General features: G+C 37.9%; 1 protein-coding gene and 1 long non-coding RNA gene across 3 annotated transcripts; both read right to left on the reverse strand.

The window, feature by feature from the left end:
* Positions 1-1335: 1335 nt before the first annotated feature.
* Positions 1336-4446, reverse strand: LOC123500070. The gene is made up of 2 exons (XR_006673165.1): positions 4178-4446; positions 1336-3668 (listed from the first exon to the last, which is right to left on the reverse strand). It is a non-coding gene; the product is annotated as an uncharacterized LOC123500070 (long non-coding RNA).
* Positions 4447-10847: 6401 nt separating this feature from the next.
* Positions 10848-22459, reverse strand: LOC123500071 (acetyl-coenzyme A transporter 1-like). 2 transcript variants are annotated; one of them, XR_006673166.1, is made up of 12 exons: positions 21603-22459; positions 20600-20754; positions 19605-19731; positions 19067-19232; positions 18559-18704; positions 18264-18346; positions 17953-18054; positions 17374-17558; positions 15619-15739; positions 15123-15350; positions 14615-14956; positions 10848-11515 (listed from the first exon to the last, which is right to left on the reverse strand). XR_006673166.1 is itself a non-coding variant. In XM_045248712.1 (11 exons), the coding sequence occupies exons 1-11, from the start codon at positions 21685-21687 to the stop codon at positions 14786-14788; spliced, it is 1569 nt and encodes a 522-aa protein (XP_045104647.1). In that variant the 5' UTR covers positions 21688-22459; the 3' UTR covers positions 14609-14785. The 2 variants fall into 2 exon arrangements, 1 of the variants encoding a protein (XP_045104647.1); XM_045248712.1 differs by lacking the exon at positions 10848-11515 and having other exon boundaries at positions 14609-14956.
* Positions 22460-24885: the final 2426 nt, after the last annotated feature.

The raw sequence follows: 24885 nt of genomic DNA on the forward strand, positions 1-24885 counted from the left end.
TGTTGTCTCTGATCCTTCCATTGACCAGTCCTCCCAACACACCTCTTTACAATTAAAATCTCCCATCATTATAGTTCGTTCACAGCCACCCAACATTTCTTCCAGACATGTTCCTGTATCACTTATCATTTCTTCATATTCCTGTACTGACCATGCATTTGTCTTAGGTGGTACGTACACCACTATGTAGTGCCTCTTTTTCCTTCATTAGTTTCTGCTCTGATCTTTAGCACTTCTGCCTTTCCCATACCTTCTTTCACTTGATCCACCTTTATATCTTTTTTAACCAGCAACATCACTCCTCCTCCCATCTTACCTACTCTATTTCTTTTCCAAACATTATATTTCCCTTCTCCAACCATCATCAGGTCTTCTCCCTCTCTCAGTTTTGTTTCAGTAAGACCCACAATATCTGGGTTCTTGTCCCTCAAGTAATCGTTGAGTTCTAAAATCCCCGATATCACTCCATTTATGTTGGAATACATTACATTCCGCTCATACGTAAGTTTCTTTAGTCCTTTCTTACTGTACTTTTCTGGGTTATGAACCACTTCCTCAGTCTCATATCCAAGATTCTCCAGAAAAGTGTGTGCGCGTGTGTGCGTGTGTGTGTGTATTTTCTAATAATTGAATGACATTAGGAAGGGTGTATGGAAGGCAGTCCCAAATGCCTTCAAAACATACACAAACTGTCCCACAATGCTCTCAAAACATGCCAAACTGTTAAAATGCCTTTAAAACATGTGAAACTGTCTTAAAATGTTCTCAAAATTTACTAAATTGTGTTGAAATACCTTTAAAACATGTCAAACTGTCTTAAAATGTCCTCAAAACATGCTAAACCGTGTCAAAATGCCTTTAAAACTTGTCAAACTGTTCTAAAATATTCTCGAAACATGCCAAATTTTGTTAAAATGCCTTTAAAACATGTCAAACTGACTTAAATGTCTTAAAACAAGCCAAACAGTTAAAATGCCTTTAAAACATGTCAAACTGTCTTAAAATGTTCTCAAAACATGCCAAACTGTGTTGAAATGACTTAAAAACATGTGAAACTGTCTTAAAATGTGAAGTATAACAATTCTTACAATAGTGTTTGCATCTTCCTCTTCTTCCCTTGATTTTTATTTTCATCCAGCAGATCATTTTCCTTGGCACAATAATTATTAAGAAGAGAATTTGTTGAAGCCCAGACTAATAGTTTCTCTACTTTTTCAATACTGTGATTATTCTGACAACTCTCGAGTGGGAGTAAAGCATCATTTTCTGCCAAAACATTCAGCATTAACTTTGTTGCCATAGCTCTCTGTTTCAATGAATGACAAAAATCTGGCATTTCTGTAAGCTTCTTGATTACTATGTAGTTGTACATGATGATATTTACAACATATTCATCAGGATAAAGCAATGCACCTCTGCTAATACCTTGAATATAATGATAGTTTGGTAGGTAGAGCTATTGATAGTTAAAATAGTTTTACAAGAAGCACACTTAATTTTTTTTAAAAACAGAAAAACAACAGTAACCTGCCAAATATGTTAAAACTGAAAGAACATCCGTACTTGTTTCAACATCATCTTCGGTTACATCAATATGGAACATTTCTTCATCGGAAATGGAATTTACATCAGTATTGTCCCATACAAATTCTTTAAATTCTGACAGTGTTATGTTCTTGTTTTTTGAAGGGTAAACTTAAAACAGACATCATCCGGATTTTTTTTTCACACTCGAATATTTGCCTGACAGATATGTTATAGTTGCACCCAGCAAGTTGGCAGTATTGGCTAAACCTAAATTCTAACTGATCTGTCTGAAATTTTGATGTTAATATAAAATTCATATTTAACTCATTAATGCAGTAACTGGTTAATTCCATAATCGCATTAGTAGTGTGTTTTAAAGCTGTAAAAGTTTCTCTGGTTAATTTTCCCCCAATTTCTGTCATGGAATCCCAGTGGTTTAACCAAATCGAAAATTTGTTAAGAAACACAAAACTTTCATCACTTGAATTATTTGTTAGTGGACGCGCATACTTGTTGTTGAGGCGCTTACCTTTACAAGGAGAATTTACATTCATTATTGTCCACCAAGTGATGATTATTGAGATGTAATTTGCAACATCTTCAAAAGAAGGCAAGCTGTACTTTTTTCTGACAGACCTCAGGGCTTCAGTGACATAATCGCTGAATATTCGTAGAGCCAATGTGACATTTTGTTTTTCTAAATTGGAGGGACACAACGACTTAAGATTAAGTTTCTATGCATGTTTTAGGAGTGAATTGGCTTCCAAAGAATGAAGTTTCTTTAGTGTGTCGAAGGGTGCAGTACAAGTTTCTTTTGTATGACTAAAGCCATCAATCGGAAAATATGGAAATTTCATAGTTTTTTCACTATCTCTTTGGCCAAGCCAGTTATTCCGAATACATTTCAGTAAGTGTACAGCATCAAACAAAAAAAAAGAGAGGTCTAGATTTCAATGAAGGGTGAGGATATACTATGGAAAGTTGTGAGTATTAGCAAAGAATGACATGGCCTTCTTATTAATGCCGTTATTGTTTGTCACCACAGATATCACTCTGAATCCAATTTTTTCCAAGCCAATTACAATGTCTTTTATGAATGTGAAAAGAATTTCTGCTTTTAAAGTTCTAACTGGCAAAATATGAACAATATCTTTAAAGTTTGAGCACACACTACTTATCATGAAAACGAAAGCACTCTTGGCAGCTTCATCACAATTAAAAGCAGAACCAACATCATTTCCTCCCTTGTAATCAAAATATTGCTTAATGTGTATTTCATCAATCATCAGGGAAACAGTCATATCATTTTGGGTAAAAAATTTAAACTTCTTTTTTATGTAAGAGAGGAAGTGACAATTTTGTTGTTCTGGTACTGGACTCATGCTAAGAGAAAGAGACAGTAGTCGCATGGTTGAATAACATGGGAGGATCAAGTAGCCAACATTTCTGAGTAATCTGTAACCTTGGGGGGAGCAGTTATACATAAGAGATGAGAAAACTATGAACTCAGGGGAATAACTTAGTCTCTTTTTTGTCATAAGGTGGAGCTGTTCACATATAAATTTCAAATTGTCTCTGTACTTAGTGCTTGTTTCTTGCAGTTGTGTCAAGATGGAAATGACTAATTGTAGGAGAAATATGAATTTAGAGTCTGTAGGACAAGTACTGCTACTCATATGTTGTTCAAAGTCACATTCCCGAAGGTTACATAAAATTTCTTCCAGTGAGTCAATGCTATAAATTTCTGAAGGGATTTTGTAATTTCCTAGGCTTTCCAATTCAACACTCTCAAAAATACTTTTACCCTACTTGAATCGCTGATTGTTACTGAACATTTAATTTTGGGCTCAGGGTTGGCAGTCACATGGCAAACCACTACTGAATCTTCTCTCTCAATAATCTTCCAGTACTTATCTAAATGTTTTAATTTTTTGACCAGTTCATCTAAATCTCAACATTTTCTTCGCTCCTTAAGTTCTTCATGGTCAACAACACTGTTTAAGGGCTTCTTCAATTGCAATCTCTTCCATCCTGGATCTCCTTTCGTCAGGTGATTCCCTCACAGATACTAGTGACAGTGAGAGATAAGCGGGGCAGTTGGGAAGTTGTGAGGGAACAACTCCCTGTCGCAGTCTTGGATGCTGTGGAGAGACGAATAATTATTATAATTTAATGTAAAGAATTTTCAAACTGAACCTCAAATTACAACATTTCTTAAAATAATCAGATAACTGTGTGTTTACTTGGTTTAAATACATTAAATAATTCACAACACCAATACAAGCAGTTAGTAGAGAACTATACCTAGCAAGGAATACTCACAATAATATATATTTTGTTCAGCTAATAAAATAAAAAATATTTACAGTAGTTTATAGTATGAGTAAAAAAAATATTGATGGAGACATACTCATAGGCCTACTTTACTAAGGTGAGCGTCACTGTGGCCACTTATCCTGTACCATCAATTCTAATTAATTAAGCTTATGATGAAGCTGATTCTGGTCAGTACCCCAGGTCACAGGGCCACTGTGGCCAGTAGTTGGATTGCCACACTTGCTTACCTATTTTATTGAGTTAACCCTAGGAAAGTCTATGGTCATTGGATTAAATCCAGCCAAACACTGCAGTTTTAATATCATAAACATACCTTCAACTTGGCTTGGACTTTGGTCAAAGTCCTCTCGTCGAAGAAGGAGGTCTCACATTCCATGTCTTCTGGCCAAAAGTGCAGCTCACATACCTGAAAGAGTTCATTATGATAAATAACACAGTCAGCTAAATAATAGCATAAGCCCTATACACCAACACCTGTGGTGATAATGTATATATATGTATTATAATACACACCCTTTAGACCAGCAAGTTAAAAACACACCCTTTAGACCAGCAAGCTAAAAACATCCCCTTTAGACCAGCAAGATAAACATACCCTTTAGACCAGCAAGTTAAAAACACCCCCTTTAGACCATCCAGCTAAAAACATCCCCTTTAGACCAGCAAGATAAACATACCCTTTAGACCAGCAACTTAAAAACACCCCCTTTAGACTATCAAGCTAAAAACACCCCCTTTAGACCAGCACACTAAATATATTCCTTTAGACCAGCAAGCTAAAAACAACCCCTTCTGACCAACAAGCTGAAAACACTCCTTTTAGACCAACAAGCTAACCCCCCTCCCCTTTAGACCATCAAGCTAAAAACACCCCTTTAAGCCAGCAAGCTAGGTTAGGTTAGGTTAGGTTAAGATAGGTTATTGCCCACCTTTCTCTGTTTATCTCACCAACAATTAATTTGCATAAAAGCTGTTCTTGATTTCAAAACATTTATATTGTTCAATACATTTGTTTCATTACCTAACCTAACCTGCCCTAACCTACCCTTACCTATCCTAACCAAACCTAAGGTAGTACTCGAGTAGCCAAGGTTCCTTATGTTCACCTACACTAAATATATCATAAACTGATATCATCACTTCATTATACAGGGTGTAACACGAGTTTCTGCGAATACTTCTAGAGGCGAAAGTACAAGTTATTCGAAGTAAAAAATTTTCTATACTCATATGACTTTTGAGGCTTTGTTTAGTTGTGGGGTGAAATTTAAGTGTGGCTGGTACGGGCGATTGTTTTATTTCGTAGAAACACCATGTTCACCTTACTGTAAGTGTGTGGTACTTTCAACAGAATTTTTTTTGTCTGTCAAAATCATGCAGTACCATCGAAATTTATTTACTGTCAATCTCGGTGTGAAATTCCGAACAGCTGATCTGCTGGTAGCCTCCCTCAGGCAGGCAAGATGTCCCTGTATAGCCTATTACTTTATTTGTCAGTAATTACAGACATTCTAACACTGTGTCAAATTTATCTGTAAATTACCTCTCAGTCAATACTACTCGTCTCATTGCAGAATATTGCTAAACCCCAAAACTTGTAGAAATGATAGTGAGTTATGCAGATTGTTCGATGGTGAAAAGTAGTGAGTTATTCAATCATCATTTCTGCAAATTTGTGGGTGTTACAGTATCCCATGATCAGACAAGTGGTATTACAGATTAGGAATTTACCGGTAAACATTACACAATGTTAACATGTCTGTAATTAGTAACAAATAAAATAAAACGCTACCCACCTCCCCTGGCAGGAAGGCGGTAGTGAGGCTATCTAGCAGAAAATTAGTTGTTTGAAATTTCACGTTAAAACGGTGATGGTAAATAAATTTTGATTGTGCTGTGTGATTTTCCAAAGGAAGAAAATATATACAAAATGCCACACACTTACAGTAAGGTGGAGTAAGCTGATATAGTGTTTCTATAACATAAAACACCCGACCGGCCCAGCCGGTGTAACGGTCACCCCGCCACATGCACTTGAATTTCACCCCACGACTAAACAAAACTTGTATTTTCACCTCTAGAAGTATTCGCAGAAACTCGTGTTACACCCTGTATTATAATGTGGATAAAACTATACTAGTTGTATACAATAAACATTGGTTTAGTTTACTTACCTTGCTGTTTTTGGTTAGGGTGAAGTCTGCTCGCTTGATAGCATGAAGCCAAGACCGCGCAAGCTTCTCTTTTTTTTGGAATGAAAATAAGCACACCTTTGGCCCACTTTTGTAATTCCCTTTACATAAAGAAACGCAACACTAGTAAGACATGGCAGAAGGCCTCGTGAGTGCACCAAAACCACTTAAAACAAGACCACAGCGGAGTTCCAAAATACTCCCGACACACCCAGCAGACGCAGAGGAACTGAATGCTGATGGCCTACTCGCACTGACATCACGGTCACGTGACATCACATCCATCAGGCCTGTATGAGAAGGCCGTGATAAGGCGGTGGGCATGGGATCGGGCAGATGTTCACGCGTAGGTTTGAATCCCAACACATACCGCTTTGAAGCTATGCCATTTGTCAAGTGGTTTGAATTTACCTACATGTCACCGTGATACCCAGATTCTAGGTGGTTACACCAAAGATGCGCTTGGGTGGTGATATGGGCCCTAATATGGGTATCACTATAAATAAAATTGCTTGCGCCACTAATGGGCGGAAGCTTGACAGCGCTTCCCAAATATACTCTTCAAGTATGCCTACAGGTGCTATAGGCCATAACATAGAAAAAAAAATACTTCACACACTCCAGCACATGTTTCAGTCTAATTTTTCAAGTTAAAAAATTTTAACGGTACTACAATGGAAAAAAAAAAATTATATGACGAGGAATCTGTTTTCCTTTTCAACATTATGATGTGTGTGTGGTGCCGTTAATTTGAAATACTGACTGTTCAAGTGTTTGTTGGAGATTGCTTTGTAAACAATATTCTCAGTAACGTTATTATATTTTGGTTATTAGTTAAAGTATTTGTTGCGTCAAAAAAGTATAAGTGCATTCCAGTCTGGACACCTTTTTCTTCTCGTGATTTTTAAATGAATTAGATGCCAGCTACACTGTGCACGCCGATTCCAAGATCACCAGGTAAGCGATTTTTCTGGCAATAGTATTGATGGGTCATGTCCCTTGGGACTCCAACCATTGTCCTTTCGTCTCAAGAGGCATATACCTTTTTTTGACTGCACTGACCTGACTCCTCAACTCTCTCTCTAACTAACTCACTGTCCTTCACTGTGAACTGATGGATGTCCTGTAGTTGGTGTCTTGGTTCGAATCCCACCACATACAGCTCTGAAGCTATGTCATTTGTCGAGTGATTAAATTTACCTACATGTCACCATGATACCCAGATTCTACGTGGTTACACCAAAGATGTGCTTGGGTGGTGATATGGGCCCTAATATGGGTACCACTATAAATAAAATTGCCTGCGCCACTAATGGGCGGAAGCTTGACAGTGCTTCCCAAATATACTCTTCAAGTATGCCTATAGGTGATATAGGCCATAACATAGAAAAAATACTTCACACACTCCAGCATCACATGTTTCAGTCTAATTTCTTCAATTTCAAAACAGTACTATGATGTAAAACAAAATTTTTATGTGATAAGGAATCAGTTTTTTTTTATTTTTATTTATCTGGAAAGAAAAAAAAATGTATTCAGAAAATGTAGCTTAATGTAGTGTTGCTGTGCTTTCCTTTTTGACATTATGATGTATCTGTGGCACTGTTAATTTTAAATACAGACTGTTTGAGTGTTCGTTTTGTAAACAATACTCTCGGTAACGTTATTATATTTTGGTTATTAGTTAAAGTATTTGTTGCATAAAATGTGTAAGTGTATTCCTGTCTGGACACCTTTTTCTTCTCGTAATTTTTAAATAAATTAGATGCCACCCACACTACGTGGGCTGATTCCAAGATCACCGGGTAGGCGATTTTTCTGGCCATAACATTGATGGGTCATGTCCCTTGGGACTCCCACCTTTGTCCTTTTGTTTCAAGAGGCATATTTTTTTTTTTTTTACCGTACTGAACTGACTCGTCAACTCTCCCTCACTCACTCACTGTCCTTCACTGTGAACTGATGGATGTCCTGTAGTTGGTGTCTTGGTTTTTAATATCTTGTTCATTGAATGATAAAACTTCAGAGAACTGAGCTGGAGTCAGTCTGAAAAACTAGTCAAATTTCCCTCATCCATTTCTAGCTCTTAAATGAGATGATGATATTCACCACATTACAGTCATTTCATATTTGCTTCATATACCCAATTCCTTTTCCTCTTATTATTCAAGGCTAAAGATAACATTAATAACTCCTCTTCCTCCACCTCCTCCTCCATGTCAAGAACTGTCAAGTCAACCAGCCTCCATCATAGGAAATGTCTCGCCTAGCATCGCACCTGGTGTGAACATACCCATAGCAACCAAAGTCAACCCAACTTTTGTGCGTTGTGTGTGTCGTCTCCAGTGTGAAACAATCTTGACTCAAACCAATGTTTCACCCCACCAACCCTCATCCCTCCCCGTGTCAACTAGTCTGCATTTCCTTTAGTTCTCAGTGTTTCCCAGGCATTTCCTACTATTTACCACCTGATATACATAAAGTGTAATGATAGAAGAAAGAAATGAGGAATAGAAGTGTGTGAGGGAGTGTAGTACCAGCGGCAGCAGCAAATTTTTTGTAATTTTGTGTGTGTTATATACTGAAGGAAAAAACCATCAATATTCCATGGTGTCTCGCTTGAACTGAGCTGTTCCTTGAGACAGCCTAAATTATAGTAAGTGGGTGAGACACTCTAGCGGCTGGTGGCTGTCACTGCCAAGTCAGTGGTTGGTGTTCAGGCCCCGGACAGACTGCCCCACCGTGTATGGCGCACTTATCATTCACACCCTCTGCTAAACTTTATAAATTGTGGGTGATATTTCTACTACACCTTTACAATGATTATTTTTATGTAAGAAGGGAATGGTGGCCAAGGGCAACATAAAGAGTGGGAAAAAAAAAAAAAAAAAAAAAGGCCCATTAATTAATTGTTAGTTCCCTTATAGCTGTCTTATATGGAGTCGATGCTCCTAACCTTCTCTTCATGGCATGAGCTGCCACACATTGTGTGCCTGTTTCTTCTCACTAACCCTTAAAATCCAGGGAACTGATTTACTTTCCATCTGTTACAGCGGGAAAAAAATCACACCTGTCAAAAATGCTAAAAGATTTTTTTTCCTTATAAAAACATATCTATCTTTGTTATTCTGAGTACATTGACGTAGTTTTTAACACGTTACAACCTCTGAGAGCAAAGTTATTGCATATCAAAAAATTTTTCCCCGAACCTGTGGCAAAACCTGCTGCTAAGAAATACCCCCAAAACTCCGATAACACAACACGCATGCTCTCTCTCTCTCTCTCCTTTCGGACATTTAAATTTGATGTAAAAGTAGGAACTTTTGCACTTTCATGTCTTGAAAATGGAAACTCAGATATATGAAATGATGTGCAAAACAAAACAGGAAAAGAAAAAGAAACCACATACAGTATTACAAATATTGTAAATTTATATAATAATTGGAATCTAGCAACTCTTATTAGCAATGGGAGTCATATAACTTGGCCGACAAGCACAGTCCTTTAGAGGAAACCATGGGTGACACACACCAGTGCATTGCTCAAGGGGAGTACATGAGGTTTATGAACGTCGCTGTGAGGGTTGGTCTCTGTCTCCCAGATCACTATCAGAATCACTACTGGAGTCTTCACTTTCTTCTGTCTCAATGAAAAAATCACTGTCTTCATTTTCATCACTATCCTCAATGTCACTATCGAGTAACACTAACATAACATCACTCGGAGTACCGTTTCCTCCCTCCGGGTCACGGGGGTTGCAAGATGTCGCCTCAAAATGGGAAAAGATGATCTATTGTGTGGGAACATATGTCTCAAGGCTTGAGGAGGCAAACGAGAAAAGTTTCCATGTACCTCCACTTGCCCCAAGACCAATTGTGAGGGGGAGAGATTCAAACATTTAGTGTGAAAAAATCATGATTCCCTGAATGATCCCCGCCTCTACAATTATCCTGATACGATCACCGTACGTTAAGGGTTAAACTGTGTTGACATAGGTATCAGTCTGGATTATTGTTTGTTTGTTTGTGGCCTTGTGACCTTGTTACTGGAGTACAATTGATTTTTTTTTTATTGATTTACATGTTTTCCAGTATTATATCAGATGTTAGTGAAGATGTCTGGATTATTGAGTTAATATATGTTAACCCTAAAGTATCTTGTCTCCATATCTATATCTATCCAACTTTTCCTTTAAAGTACGCAGGCTGGTTATTGTAATAACATCCTCACTTCAGCCATCCCCAATATTCACAGTTCTTCATGGCAAACTATACTTCTTGATGTCCCTCAAACACTGAGCTCATGCATATGTATGTATAGAAAATGTTTTCAATGAGACTGAAGGAGCCATTGCACGGAGGCCAATCAAGACATGTATCTTTTACCTCAAACAGAAAAAAAAAAATGTAACATTTTAAATTTGTTACCATAAAAGAATTTTGGTAGAGAACACCAATTTCCAAAAATTGTAACAATGATAATAGTCTCGTATCAATCTAAAACAGTTAAAACACTAGTTGGTGTGTGTGTGTGTTTCCTGCCTGTGCAAGGGATTGGAGGGCTTACATGAAGGGTAGACCACTGTCTAGGAAGAAGAGGTGTCCAGCAGTGTTATCAAGTCATAAAACAATGTCAAACCTTCCACCACACCACCAAACCTCAGAACACTGCCACCCAATGGGGACAAACCCAGGGCCTGCCAAGCTGCGCCGTGAAGGAGGAGATTATGTCTCTACCGATAATGAACAGAGTATGTACATACATGTAGGAAAATACAGAGTAAATGTCTTGTTTAAGGATTTTGTAATTCTTTAATAAATCACCTCCATTAGTGATGACTTGATCTTTGCACACAATACACCATCTCAGAGTTCACCTCCAGGCAGATGGACAAGACAACATGTCAGGATAATGTTAGCAGCATTAAACCAAAATGTGTATTTGCCTCTGCCAAGTCACAGAAAATTTACTGACTTGATATGTATGTACACCTTAATGTTTCTGTGATTATCTTCCTGCACTGTGAGCTTGAAACCTAGACAGGAGGCATAACTTTTCACATCTGCAATATGCTTCTGCTTAAACAAAAGATGGAATGAAATATAACAGTACTACATGACATAAAGATGATTCCAAGCTAATAGAAGAGGCATATGAATTACTAGTTATAAACATGTGTCTCAGAAACATCTTTTCCTTGAGCAACTTTCTGATAAATAAGTATAACATACAGCATTATGATTCAAACACTTCTTTGACATCCCAGGTGGAATGCATGGCTGTGCTCAGTGTGCAACTGGCGTCACAAAGGAAAGCTGGCACAAGTACATGTTAAAGTAGTAGTTCATACATCACTAACATCCTTGTCCATGGAGTGACAGTGGTTTGCCAGTACTTTGTCTTTGTGCTAAGTGTTAAGCCATTACTCTCCCATTTCTTAAATTAGCAGAGAGAAGTTCCTGAAAAAAAATATAATAATAAAAAAGAAAAGCTTAAAGGATTCAGCCAAGAAATATTGTAAATATATATACCAGCATAACAGAACCACCATGTAACACTACCTTGGTCCCAAGCATTAGATAGTGCCTCTGAGGATTACAGTGTGTGTGTGTGTGTGTCTGTGTACAGAGAGAGAGAGAGAGAGAGAGAGAGAGAGAGAGAGAGAGAGAGAGAGAGAGAGAGAGAGAGAGAGAGAGAGAGAGAGAGAGAGAGAGAGAGAGAGAGAGAGAGAGAGAGAGAGAGAGGTTGTGCAACAAATGCATCACCATTTCTTTTTATACAAATACATATACACAACCTTAAGTCATGTCCAAATAATTTGTAACTTCAGAACAATGAACAAGTCATTCTTTGTCATATCCCAAATAAGTAAGCTTTAGGTTTTCTGCCCAATTTGCATATCATGCCTCAGTGCCTCATTTAGGCACTATTTCTTATTCTATCCCTATATTATTTTCTCATTGAGCTCACTTCACACTTCTCAACGCTCACATTACATGTTAATTATTGTCTCATCTGACAGTTTTCTAACTACAGCACCCTATGGGGACAAAACAATCAATCAACCACACACCAACTGCATATACACCTTGAAATAACTACAACACCCTCTTCTTCAGTATGTTGCCACAGTTAAAATACTGCAGGTCAAATAAATAGCATTCGTAAATATACACATTTCAAATGTTAATTTATGTACACTTAAAAAAATATTGAACATTCATTAAGTCTTGGGAAATATATTAGTCTGCATTTATATGAATGAAACTGATGAGTGTGAGACAGGAATGTGTGATGTTGTCATAGTTAAATTATTCTATGGCTGGTTGTCTTAATGTAAAGGAAGTGAAAGTTGATGTGCAAGAAAGTTGTGCAAGATTAGCTTTGAATGGAACTAATTGTGGTGTGATATGATAGTATACCTTCTTCCAGATACACTGCACTGTTTGCTGAACTTACATGAGACTTTGGTAACAAAGTTAAAATTTCATGTTGGAAAGAAGTAAGGTGATGGTCTTCATGAGGAAATAAAAATGTATGACCAGAGTCCACTATATGTAGACTATAGAGCAAGTGTGCAAGTGGTAGGAAAGTATAAGGTGTAATTTAGCACATGAGAGAAGATGAATGAAGAGAAAGAGTTACAATCTACATAGTGATAAGCAAATAAGGAGGAATGAAAGATGAAATATGAGACAGTGTTGTGAAAGGTTTATATGTCAAAGGATCCCTTGCACATGTTATAAAAAAGTAATGTGCCTAGGAAAGTAAAGAGACACTTAAGGAGCACTGTTCTTTTGCCAGTATTGACACCTAGATCAAAGACTTGTATGTGGAATAAGATGCAGCAGTCAGGAGTGTATGCTGTGGAAATGAATTACCTGGGGGGGGTTTGTGAAAACACACATACACACACACACAGAGAGAGAGAGAGAGAGAGAGAGAGAGAGAGAGAGAGAGAGAGAGAGAGAGAGAGAGAGAGAGAGAGAGAGAGAGAGAGAGAGAGAGAGAGAGAGAGAGAGAGAGAGAGAGAGTGTGTGTGTGTGTGTGTGTGTGTGTGTGTGTGTGTGTGTGTGTGTGTGTGTGTGTGTGTGTGTGTGTGTATTTACCTAGTTGTAGTTTTACAGGGCTTTATGTTCGTGTGGTCCCGTCTCCATATCTACACTTATCCAATTTTTCTTTAAAACTATGTACACTCTTTGCTGATACCACTTCCTCACTCAAACTGTTCCAAGTCTCAACACATCTTTTGGAAACTAAATTTTTAACATCTCTCAGACATCGTCCCTTCCTTAGTTTCTTACTATGCGATCTTGTGCTTCTAAAGTCATATTCTTCTCTCAGGATCAGTTTCTCATTATCCACTTCATCCATTCCGTTAATCAAGTTATAAACTTGTATCAGATCCCCTCTCTCTCTTCTCTGCTCCAAGGTTGGTAGATCCATTGCCTTTAGTCTCTCCTCATATGCCATCCCTTTAAATTCTGGAACCATTCTTGTAGCCATTTTTTGTAGTCTCTCTAATTTTCTTATGTGTTTCTTTTTATGGGGAGTCCACACAACTCCTGCATATTCCAATCTAGGTCTTATTTTAGTACTTATCAATTTCTTCATCATTTCCTTGTCCATATAGTGAAATGTGTGTGTGTGTGTGTTTCACCGTTTGATCTGCTGCAGTCTCTGACGAGACAGCCAGACGTTACCCTACGGAACGAGCTCAGAGCTCATTATTTACGATCTTCGGATAGGCCTGAGACCAGGCACACACCACACACCGGGACAACAAGGTCACAACTCCTCAATTTACATCCTGTACCTACTCACTGCTAGGTGAACAGGGGCTACACGTGAAAGGAGACACACCCAAATATCTCCACCCGGCCGGGGAATCAAACCCCGGTCCTCTGGCTTGTGATGCCAGCACTCTAACCACTGAGCTACCGGGTGTGTGTGTATGTGTGTGTGTGTGTGTGTGTGTGTGTGTGTGTGTGTGTGTGTGTGTGTGTGTGTGTGTGTGTGTGTGTGTGTGTGTGTGTAATTCACTGTTTGTTTGATCTGCTGCAGTCTCTGACGAGACAGCCAGACGTTACCCTACGGAACGAGCTCAGAGCTCATTATTTCCGATCTTGGGATAGGTCTGAGACCAGGCACACACCACACACCGGGACAACAAGGTCACAACTCCTCAATTTACATCCCGTACCTACTCACTGCTAGGTGAACAGGGGCTACACATGAAAGGAGACACACCCAAATATCTCCACCCGGTCGGGGAATCGAAACCCGTGTGTGTGTGTGTGTGTGTGTGTGTGTGTGTGTGTGTGTGTGTGTGTGTGTGTGTGTGTGTGTGTGTGTGTTCTGGAGTTTTAGTATGAGATGAGAGCCAGCTTTGAGATGAAAGTGTGAAAGAGATGCCAGTAGAAGAGCAAGCTTTCAACAAACATGGGAGGAATGTATGGATAGAGAGAGGTGGAGGGTGTTCTTCTGTGGGAGCAAGTCAGCAGTAATATATAGATGGATAGATATTGACAGCTATGTAAAAATAACACACCATTTACCTTCTACTGAGTGCCACCATTCTTTCTTGTGACTTGCATCACATACCGATGCATATCCTTGTTGTCTGCCCTGTATGCAGTGCCACACCACCAGCATAGCATAGAGCCACACGTATGGCACTCTGACACTGCATACAGCCTCTACTTATGTCCATGAGCCACAAGCTATGATCAGTCTGTGCGCTGAGACACTGCCCAATCTGAGACGGGCAGACTTTGGAGTCTTTTAATGGTTGGTAAGCCCCAACGCATCCACAAGAATCCTATTATTACCAAAACCACGCTCTCTATGTAATATCCATCCATCCACGTAGCACAGCTCCCACCAGCTTTTTCACACAGCTGAAGAATGAAAAATATAATAAACTTAATCACCATCAAAGGCAATTCCGAGGTGCATGTAAAATACATTCCACATATTCTGCACCTAATAACAGTTGTGATATTCATGAGTTGATGGCAAATCATGGTGAATTCATGAGACAGCTCACATTTTTGCAAGTCCTACCTGTTTTTCATGATCGGATGCACAGGAAGACACAATCTCAGGTTGTGAGGCCCCAAGGCAGCTGGTCCAGGTGAGTTCTGACACAAACCGCAGGGCTACCCAGGACGGCCAGTTGCCCCCAAGGTTGGTGAAAGTATTAAGCAGGGTCATGTAAGTGCCACCCACACTACTGTCACTGATCCTCGCAAAGAATGCCATCACTCCCACAAACATGCAATTGACAAATACCTGCCAGAATGTGAAGGTGTTAGGAGTGTAAATGGTAAGTAACAAAGGAAAACAAATACATTACAAAATAGTTCAACATAAAGATCAAAGGATTTTTCTGTTATTTCATCTGACATCAATATTTTGCATTTTCAAGAATTATTGAAATATGCACAAGTTACTCATTTAATAAGTAAAGGTAAATAACACTCAATCAATAAAATATTTTCAACACTATAATCATTTGATCAGTCTCAGTTTAAAGGAGACTTAGTGTGCATTACAATACCTGGTGTATGAGATAGATTGCAATGATGAGTCCGTAGTAATGGAATGGGAATGATCCGTCTGCCAGCCTGAAGAGAGGCGTCACATACACAACACCAGCAAACACAAGACCAAATGCCAGTCTGTAACAATGATTAACACACTCTTAACACTGACACACATTACTACAGGGAGTCCCTGAGTTTACAACACAATCTCATTCATACAACACACTGTGAACAATCTTGTATTTGATTGGAACCAGCCTAAGAAAGCACCTACAGTATATCACTCACCTATGCTAATGCCATAATGCAGTACTGTAAAACAATAAAGTAGGACATAAAAAAACATACTGAAAAAAAAAAAAATAATAATAATAATAAAAAAAAAAAAAAAAAAAAAAAAATTCATACAGTAAATAAGAATTAACCAAGTCTGTAACAAAAATCAGTAATTGGAAATGCATGTACAGGAACAAGCACTGTTATCATTGTAATCATTACATGAAAGGGATTGATATCACTGTACTGAGGATTCCCTGTACCACACCAGTACCATGTCACCTCCACCAAGTGACACAATGCAGCAGATAGTCACTCTACATAGAGCAGGTGACACTAGTACTACACTAGTGAGCTGCTATAGGTGCAGAAAAGTTCAGCTATTATATGTACCATATTTGATGGCTCGTAAGATGCATGGGCTCATAAAACACATCCACTTTTGGCAGACATTGAAAAAAAAATAATATATAAATAAATAAATGAAAAAAAAAAAATAAATAAAAAAATAAACAAATAAAGGAGCAGATTTAAGGTCTGAATATGAAGAGAAGAATTTCACCTGACATCTGAAGACTCACATGTATTTAGATCATTATTAGATCCCAATATTTTGCATTTCAAAAATTTGATCTTTGCTAGTAGGCTACACACCAATCTTGCTGTGACTTGTTAGATATAAACATATACTTGGCATATGGCATTGGTAGTGACTGAGTCAGAGACTACAGGGCTAATGATCATAATTTTTTATCATAATTTCTTTTACATATATGCAAAGTAAGAATGTTAAAATATAGGAGCAATTTTAATTGTATGAAAGCGTATCTTACTTCAAGGAGTAATGACATCACATTAAAGAACAGTGAAGCTTGCCTGTCAAGACCAAGATCACCAACACCGACCACATTTGTTTTGGTTCATACAATACGCGGTGCAGTCACTTGGCAAATTCTACCTGATTGGTGTCATTTTATGTGAATTACCAGCAAGTATGATCTATTCTGTATTGGTAACTTGAAAGAAAGAGTTGTATTGTGGTGTAGTACCTATCATCACTTTGTTTACATCTGCGACGATGTCTTGGGTTTGATTTTTGAGCCTCTGTTGCCACCAACCACTGTCTCAATACTGAACCTTGGCCTCATAGGACACAGGGTCATTTCCTGACACTTTTTTTTTTTTTTTTTTTTTGGAAAAAAAGGTGCATCTTATGAGCCATCAAATATAGTACTTATGTTTCTTCCTATAAACATTCCATGTAAATGGCAATTGCGCCAACCTGCATCTGTTACCTCAATACATCTTTGAGAAAATCTTGAATATATATACATGCAGTAAACTCAACCTTATACATTCTCTTCACACCTGATATTTTATTTTCATTCAAAACAAGTACTCTTTACTACATCTTTTTATATTGTATCTATTTTGAGACTCCTGAATGGTTTCTGACTCTGTAAGACAAGCAAAATAATTGTTCAGTAGCCAACCTGAGTGGGTACCCCAGTATGAAGGGGTCGAGGGGCCGTGGCCCTGCTGTGTGTCGGGAGATGTACAGAGGCAGGAGGATCTGCACGGGCATGATGGGAATGGACAACAAAGCCAAACGGTCCTTTGGCACCCCGATCTCTATCAGCTTGAGACCGGTCAAGGCATCAGATGCAGCAAAGCCAATCTGGTGTGGGAAAAAATTTAACTGAAACTTAGTATTGCCACTTCCCTTACTAAGATACTAATTCTAATATAAAAATTACATACTCATCAGCCACACTACCTTTCCTATATATGAGCTAAAGATTATAGTATCATATAGACTGTGACATAATGCACAAATTACTATGTCACCAATTGGCACCCTAAAAAGAGTATGAAGCATGCCCACACACAGAATGAGACTATTTTCTCTCTCTCTCTCTCTCTCTCTCTCTCTCTCTCTCTCTCTCTCTCTCTCTCTCTCTCTCTCTCTCTCTCTCTCTCTCTCTCTCTCTCTCTCTCTATATATATATATATATATATATATATATATATATATATATATATATATATATATATGGCTAAACAGCACCTACCTTACAAGTAAGAAGCACCAGAATAAGATCCCACATGGTTTTCTTCTTCAGAATTTGGCCCAGCACACTATAGGTTCCCACCAGACCCTCATTCTTCTCCATCTGACAATACAATATAATTTCCACTTCACTAGGAAAACATATACTCAAAGCAGTTACTAGGTATAAAAACCAGAAAAGCAATTTGTTCACAATGAAGGGTATAATTATAATGCTTTTCATTTATTTATTGAAAAAAAAAAAAAAAAAAAAAAAAGTACTAAACTTTATTCAGATGTGCAGACATGAATAACAGTAAAGTATGTGTTTACCGGAGAGGAAGGCTCCTCATGTTTTAGGATCCAGACAATGGTAGTGGTGATCCAGAACACAATACCCCAAAAATACAAAAACCCTGAAATGGAAATCATAAATCAATAAGAGCATAAAATTGTAGTGGTAATTGCTTCCTACAAGAAAGACTTTCTCTAAACCCAGAACTTTGCACTGACATAAGTTACTTTGAATTACAGTGAAGGACTGAGGGACACTTAAGTGTTCTTTTAAGTTAAACTTTAATGTAACAAAATAAGCTAAGATTATCATGAAGAGTGAAGTGATGCTCACCTGAGAGAGTGACTAATGACCCAGACTGTCCAAGGTAGTGCACACAGAAGTCCTCCGACTCCAGAGCCAGGAAGACCACATAGCCCAAGAAGTAACCTGCTGTCTGGCCGACAGAATTGCATGTTGATGCCCAACCAACATTTCCTCTTTTGAATCAATGCAACAAGTAAGATTCAATTAGATTTATTGTTGTGACTTGTGATCTCTCCCATTACTAAGTTTTACCTGAATTATTTCTAGGACAATCCTACTTTGCTAACCTTCCCTTCATGGATATAAGGCAAGGTTTGTGGCACCACAGCTAGGGGGCTGTATGGTGTATCATTGATTGTGTACTATCCACATCTACTTCAAACTTTATAATAACAATAATTATGATGACAATAATAATAATAATAATAATAATAATAATAATAATAATAATAATAAAACTTACATCTGGGCCTGGTCATGTGACAGAGACAAAGAAAGCCCTTGTTGTTGCAGGACACTGACAATGGTAGCTCACCTTGAAAGCATGGTGAGTGCCCACCCATCAACAGCTATGTCTTGTGTGGCAGCCAAAAAATTTAGCATAAAGAATACAGTGGTGATGACAGCCACGTTGGGAGTGTGGGACTCTCCTTCCCCTAACAAAACATCAATGTATGATGACAGCACCAACATAAAGCCACCTACAATGGAAAAAGAGGCTGTGATTGTCAAGTTCTGAATGTGAGGGGGAAAAAAGATAAATAAATATATAATATAAAGATTGAGCACAATTCTTTTTATCATTCCGATGCAGCAAATCCCTTATGAAGTAGTTTGCTTTAATATGATGCACTTCCCTTCATGCATACTCTGGGCAGAGATATTTAGCAGCAAAACAATGTATATCCACAGGAATGAAAGATCACTTGAATGTGACAGAAAAAAGGAGAATCTTCCTGTTACAAAATATTTCCACCTACCTCTAATATTCATCATATGATCTATCTTAAAGTAATCAAAAGTAAGAAAAGAGATCTTATAGCCAAGTACATGTGAGCAATACTAGTATTTACCTATGAGGTATTGAGCAGGTACAAGCCAAGACTTGCGGCGGCCCATCCCTTCCAGGAAGACTGAGTCCACCAGTGGCGCCCAGAGCAGCTTGATGCTGAACGGCCAGAAAGATAGGCTGAAGGTGGCCTGGAAAATGAGTTTGGGAGGAAGGTAGAAACAAAGACCTCTCACATGAATCTAGCTCTATCAATGTGGTTAAGGATGAGATGATTAAATGTAGATATGGATGAAATCAAAGGAACAAGCTAGGATTTTGCAATATCTAGCTAACTATACATTCCCTGTACAAAGTAAGGGAGGCGGTGGCGTAGTGGATAAGGTGGTGAGCGTGGGATTGGGCAGACGTCCATGCATAGGTTTGAATCCCACCACATACCGCTTTGAAGCTATGCCATTTGTCGAGTGGTTTAAAGTTACCTACATGTCACCATGATGCCCAGGTTCTAGGTGGTTACACCAAAGATACGCTTGTGTGGTGATATGGGCTCTAATATTGGTACCACTATAAATAAAATTGCCTGCGCCACTAATGGGCGGAAACATAACAGTGCTTCCCACATATACTCTTCAAGTATGCCTACAAGTGCTATAGGCCATTAAAAAAAATAAATAAAAAAAAAAAAATAAAATAAAATAAAATAAAATAAATAAATAAATAAATATCGTCCAATTTAACAAACTCCCATCCACATCAAACACCTTCAATATATCCCACACTGATATCAAATTACCTCTTTCATAGGATTCCTGAAAGTGACAAACTCAAAGCCAGGTCAATCAGTGAGGCAATATGTTGCATAGTCATTATTTTGGCAAAACTATTTTCTTTCCAAGTTCAAAGAAAAGTAATTGTTTGTTAGATATTTGACCAGAGATGACAGAGTGATGAACAGTTTAGTTCCTCCTCAGACAGGACATTCACACCTCAAGAGGTACATCAATTAGTGATGATGTATCTCAGCTGACAGTGACAACTTTTCCTGCAATGACACACCTGGTCTTTGTAGGTGACTTGCCGGTTCTGTAGGATCATGGGGATGCTGCCGGCCAGGCCTAGAGGGATCCCTTGCAGCACATACAGCAGCAGCAGCAACAAAATGCTACCACGGTCCTTGGCCAGACCACTTCCACCTCCCTCACCATTCATTTCTACCATGATAAGAAAATCATAATATAAATTGTTATGTAACTGAAGTGCTCTTTTATCCATTAAAGCAGTTGTACCACTTGACAAATATATCTTGCAAATATTTTGATGGCTTATCTTTATTTACAGAATGCTCTTTACATGATTCTGATAATATATCAAAGTTCTTGAATTCTATAATCAAAATGAAAACATCCATGAAAATCCATCTAATCTTCTCTACAGCCTTTAACAACAGTCCTTGCTAGAGGCCAAGGCATTTCAGGCAGTGGCGTAGTGGACAAAGTGAAGAGCATGGTATCGGGCAGACATCTACACGTAAATTCAAATCCCACCACGTACCACCTTGAAACTATGCCATTTGTGGAGTGGTTTAAAGTTACCTACATGTCACCATGATACCCAGGTCCTAGAAGGTTACCCCAAAGATGTGTTTGGGTGGTGATATGGGCCCTAATATAGGTACCACTATAAATAAAATTGCCTGCGCCACTAATGGGTGGAAGCTGAACAGTGTCTCCTATGCATACTCTTCTAGTATACCTACAGGCACTATACGCCATTGCGTACAAAAAATCAAAATAAAATAAAAATTCATAAGGGATATTTCAAGCTTCCCTACTAAATCTGTTACTTTCTATTAAGTTATGATTACTAAACATTTCTGATAAATGTATATTGGGCTTCAAGCATTACTCTCAAAATCTATAATGCAGTTGTTTCTTTGATGCCTATGATATATACCAAAGTCAAGCTAAAGGTATCTTTCACATCAGAGCAGGAGTGTTAGGCTGATAGCAGCTGTGAGCCACGCGCCGCCCACCTACCATCCACCAGCGCCACCACTTACCGTCACCGCCGCCGTCAGGGAGCAGCGACCTGTGGTGAATATGGTCTGCCTCGCTGTCCCTCTCCCTCCTGCGTGCTGGCGGCATGGGGGCTGCTCCACGGATACACTTGCCCACACAGAACCACTCGCACCACAGCTGGCCCTGTCTTCTTCCTAGCTCCTTTTATGCCTCAAAATGCTTTCTTACGTCACTCTCTTTTGTCTTCCTTGATATCCTTCGATGCTTTATTTCTTATTTTCACACACTCGGACAAGGATATATTCCCTGTTTTTTTTTTTTTTTTTTAAGTTAAATGTCCTTATCTCCTGTCACTCCCATTACTGTCTTAATTCCCGTCTTTCTTCACCCTCGTTTCTCATCCACATTCCTCTTTTCCAAATACTTCTGCCGTTATTTCTAATTCATGTCTTTGTGCAAGGTAAGAATCAGAGATAAGCACTTGCATCAAAGCCAGGCAGCTGCAGCAGCTCCAACGTGTCCTCACTGCCACATCAACAATAACACAGGTAGCAACACCGCCGCAGCGTCGCTATCACAGCAAGGAATACATGTATAGAATCCTTGTATCACAGTCACGGTCTAGTTATGTAATTAGTTTTTGAAAAATCTAGTATAGAAGAAAATAAAGAAATAATATATATTTTTTTGGAAAATAAGAGAACAAAGTATAAAAAAAAAAGTATTCAATTTCGGTTACAGATCCAGACAAAATCCAAACCAAAACACATCATTATTCAGCAGGAAGTGCCGCCGATACCCAACCACACTTCTGACAATCAACTGAACTGCTGAACTGTGAATCTGTGATCACAGTGACTATCAAGGAATAGAATCCTTGGTGACAGTCCACCAATATTTCGTGTAGGGCGAGCTTTATACCATCATGCCAATATGAAAACAAATTTTCACATTTTAAGATTACCATTATCATTAATTTACATAGGCTATTAATTATATATATATATATATATATATATATATATATATATATATATATATATATATATATAAATATGCACATTGTTGGGGGAAGTGGGGCAAGGGGGCAAGGGGAACAAATCTGCGGAAGTCGGTTCATCACAACACAGCTGCTTGGATGGATAACATAACATAACATACATAATAGGATAACAAAGAGCCACCAGGGCCCATCTAGGTTATCCTGTATAAGTCGCACAGCGACCTCGTCATCAGTACTTATTAATGGAATGAAGTTCTATTATTATTTATTTTCGCATCTGAAGAATTTTGACGGGGGAGTTTTTCTCAACCCGTGAGAAATGCCATGAAGGCAATATTATACAAAACTGATGGCTCATTTCCTTCTCTTTCCATACAGCACATGGAGAGAGAGAGAGAGAGAGAGATTCTTTACGTAAAGGCAATGTATTTTAACAATCTGATGGATCTTTTAAGTTTCCTATAATATTCTCAAAATGTAACGTGTGTAAAATATGCACTTTTAGCATATTACTTATAATACTGTAACGGATAGCCTCAATAATACAGTGACTTAAGTTGACCCACTTTATTTGTGACAGTCTATCAAAATTTAATAATTTCAACACAAACATCAGAAAAATCAAACAAATAACCAATAATGTGTGTGTGACTCATTGATAGCTTTAGTGTGTGGGTGTGTGTGTGTGTGTGTATATATATATATATATATATATATATATATATATATATATATATATATATATATATATATATATATATATATATATTGTATATATTGATGTAGCATTGTATACAACAAGTGTGTGTCTATCTATCTATCTATCTATCTATCTATCTATCTATCTATCTATATATATATATATATATATATATATATATATATATATATATATATATATATATATATATTACACACACACACACACTTATCCTGTGTGCTATTATTCAAATGAACTTTTTACTAAGTAACTCAAAATACAAAACACATATTTAACAAGGAGGGAATTTCCTATTAATAATTGCTAAAAAAATAGACCACATTATTAGCACCTTAGTTCAGTAACACCTACAAGTATAAAGGAGTGCATAGGAGACAGGTCAGCCCACCTCATACCTTCATGGGTAGCAACTAGCCCACCACCAAATGTTTTGCCTCACATGTGTTGGTCGTATCACAATGTGTACACTGTGCAGCCTGCAATGTTCTGTCTCCTCTCCTTGGTATCACAATTGCTGCTTTACTCATGAAACACAGGTAATGGAGGCAGATGTCATTATTTTTTTAAGTGAAATTCTTTACCCATAACTAGCAAGTCATTCTATTCTTCAATGACGCAAGTATTTGTAATCAAGTACAGTACAGTACTAAATTTAGCTACCTAATACGTGGACCATGCAATTTTATACAAATCCCATTTCAATTTAATTACTCATGGTCATACATGAAAGTAATTGAGCTGTGTCAAGTTTGCAAGTTGACACTATTGCAGTTACAGAATCAGAGTGGAGTAAACCAGTCTGTATTAAACTTGAAGGAATGTCGCTCAGAGTTGAAACAAAACATACACACTGATTGAGAATATTACAGATAAAACCAGTAAAAAATATACACATTATCCTTTTAACTTACTCTTCACAGCTTTGGTCCCAAACTCACACTAAAAAGAATGACAAGACAGCAAGACACTCAGAACACTGCACTCACAATTTCTAATGGGAACACCAAGTCAAGGCCAAGTATTCAGGCAAAGCACAAGGTCCTCAATAAAACAGCAGCTAAAAATAACCTTAGGCTTTTTAAATGAAATGAACAGGATTACTGAATATTATAACTACAGGCAAGATGTTAGGCAACACTTCAGTAATTACAGATAGAAGAAAAATGATGACTACTGTGATAGAACAAGAAATGGTCCAGGAAGAAAAAGAATGTTTAAAACTAGCCAAGACAAACATATCTAAAGGGTGGCACTATGGCATATCCCATCAATAACAACCAAGGAAGAAGACTTTATTCAACTTTATCAATAAGAATTTCCTTTTGTGTGGGCTATTTGTTTGAAATGTTGATTGTTAAGGTGGAGAGAACACCAACAAACATTGTGGACATCTTTCCATGAGAGCCGATGGGCAAAGTAGTCAGGCTCTCCTCAACAATACAAATCACCTCCAATCATCTCCAGCATGATGAAAAAAAGAAAGATAAAGTACATGTTCATGACAGAGACCTTAACACTAATACAAGAAGTCACATCTATCTCTTGTCCACTTGCCATCGATTAACATGACTAATTTCAGTTATAAATCTTCCTTAATGAC

Source organism: Portunus trituberculatus, chromosome 50 (genome assembly GCF_017591435.1).
Source record: "Portunus trituberculatus isolate SZX2019 chromosome 50, ASM1759143v1, whole genome shotgun sequence".
In the NCBI taxonomy this organism is placed as follows: Eukaryota; Metazoa; Arthropoda; class Malacostraca; order Decapoda; family Portunidae; genus Portunus; species Portunus trituberculatus.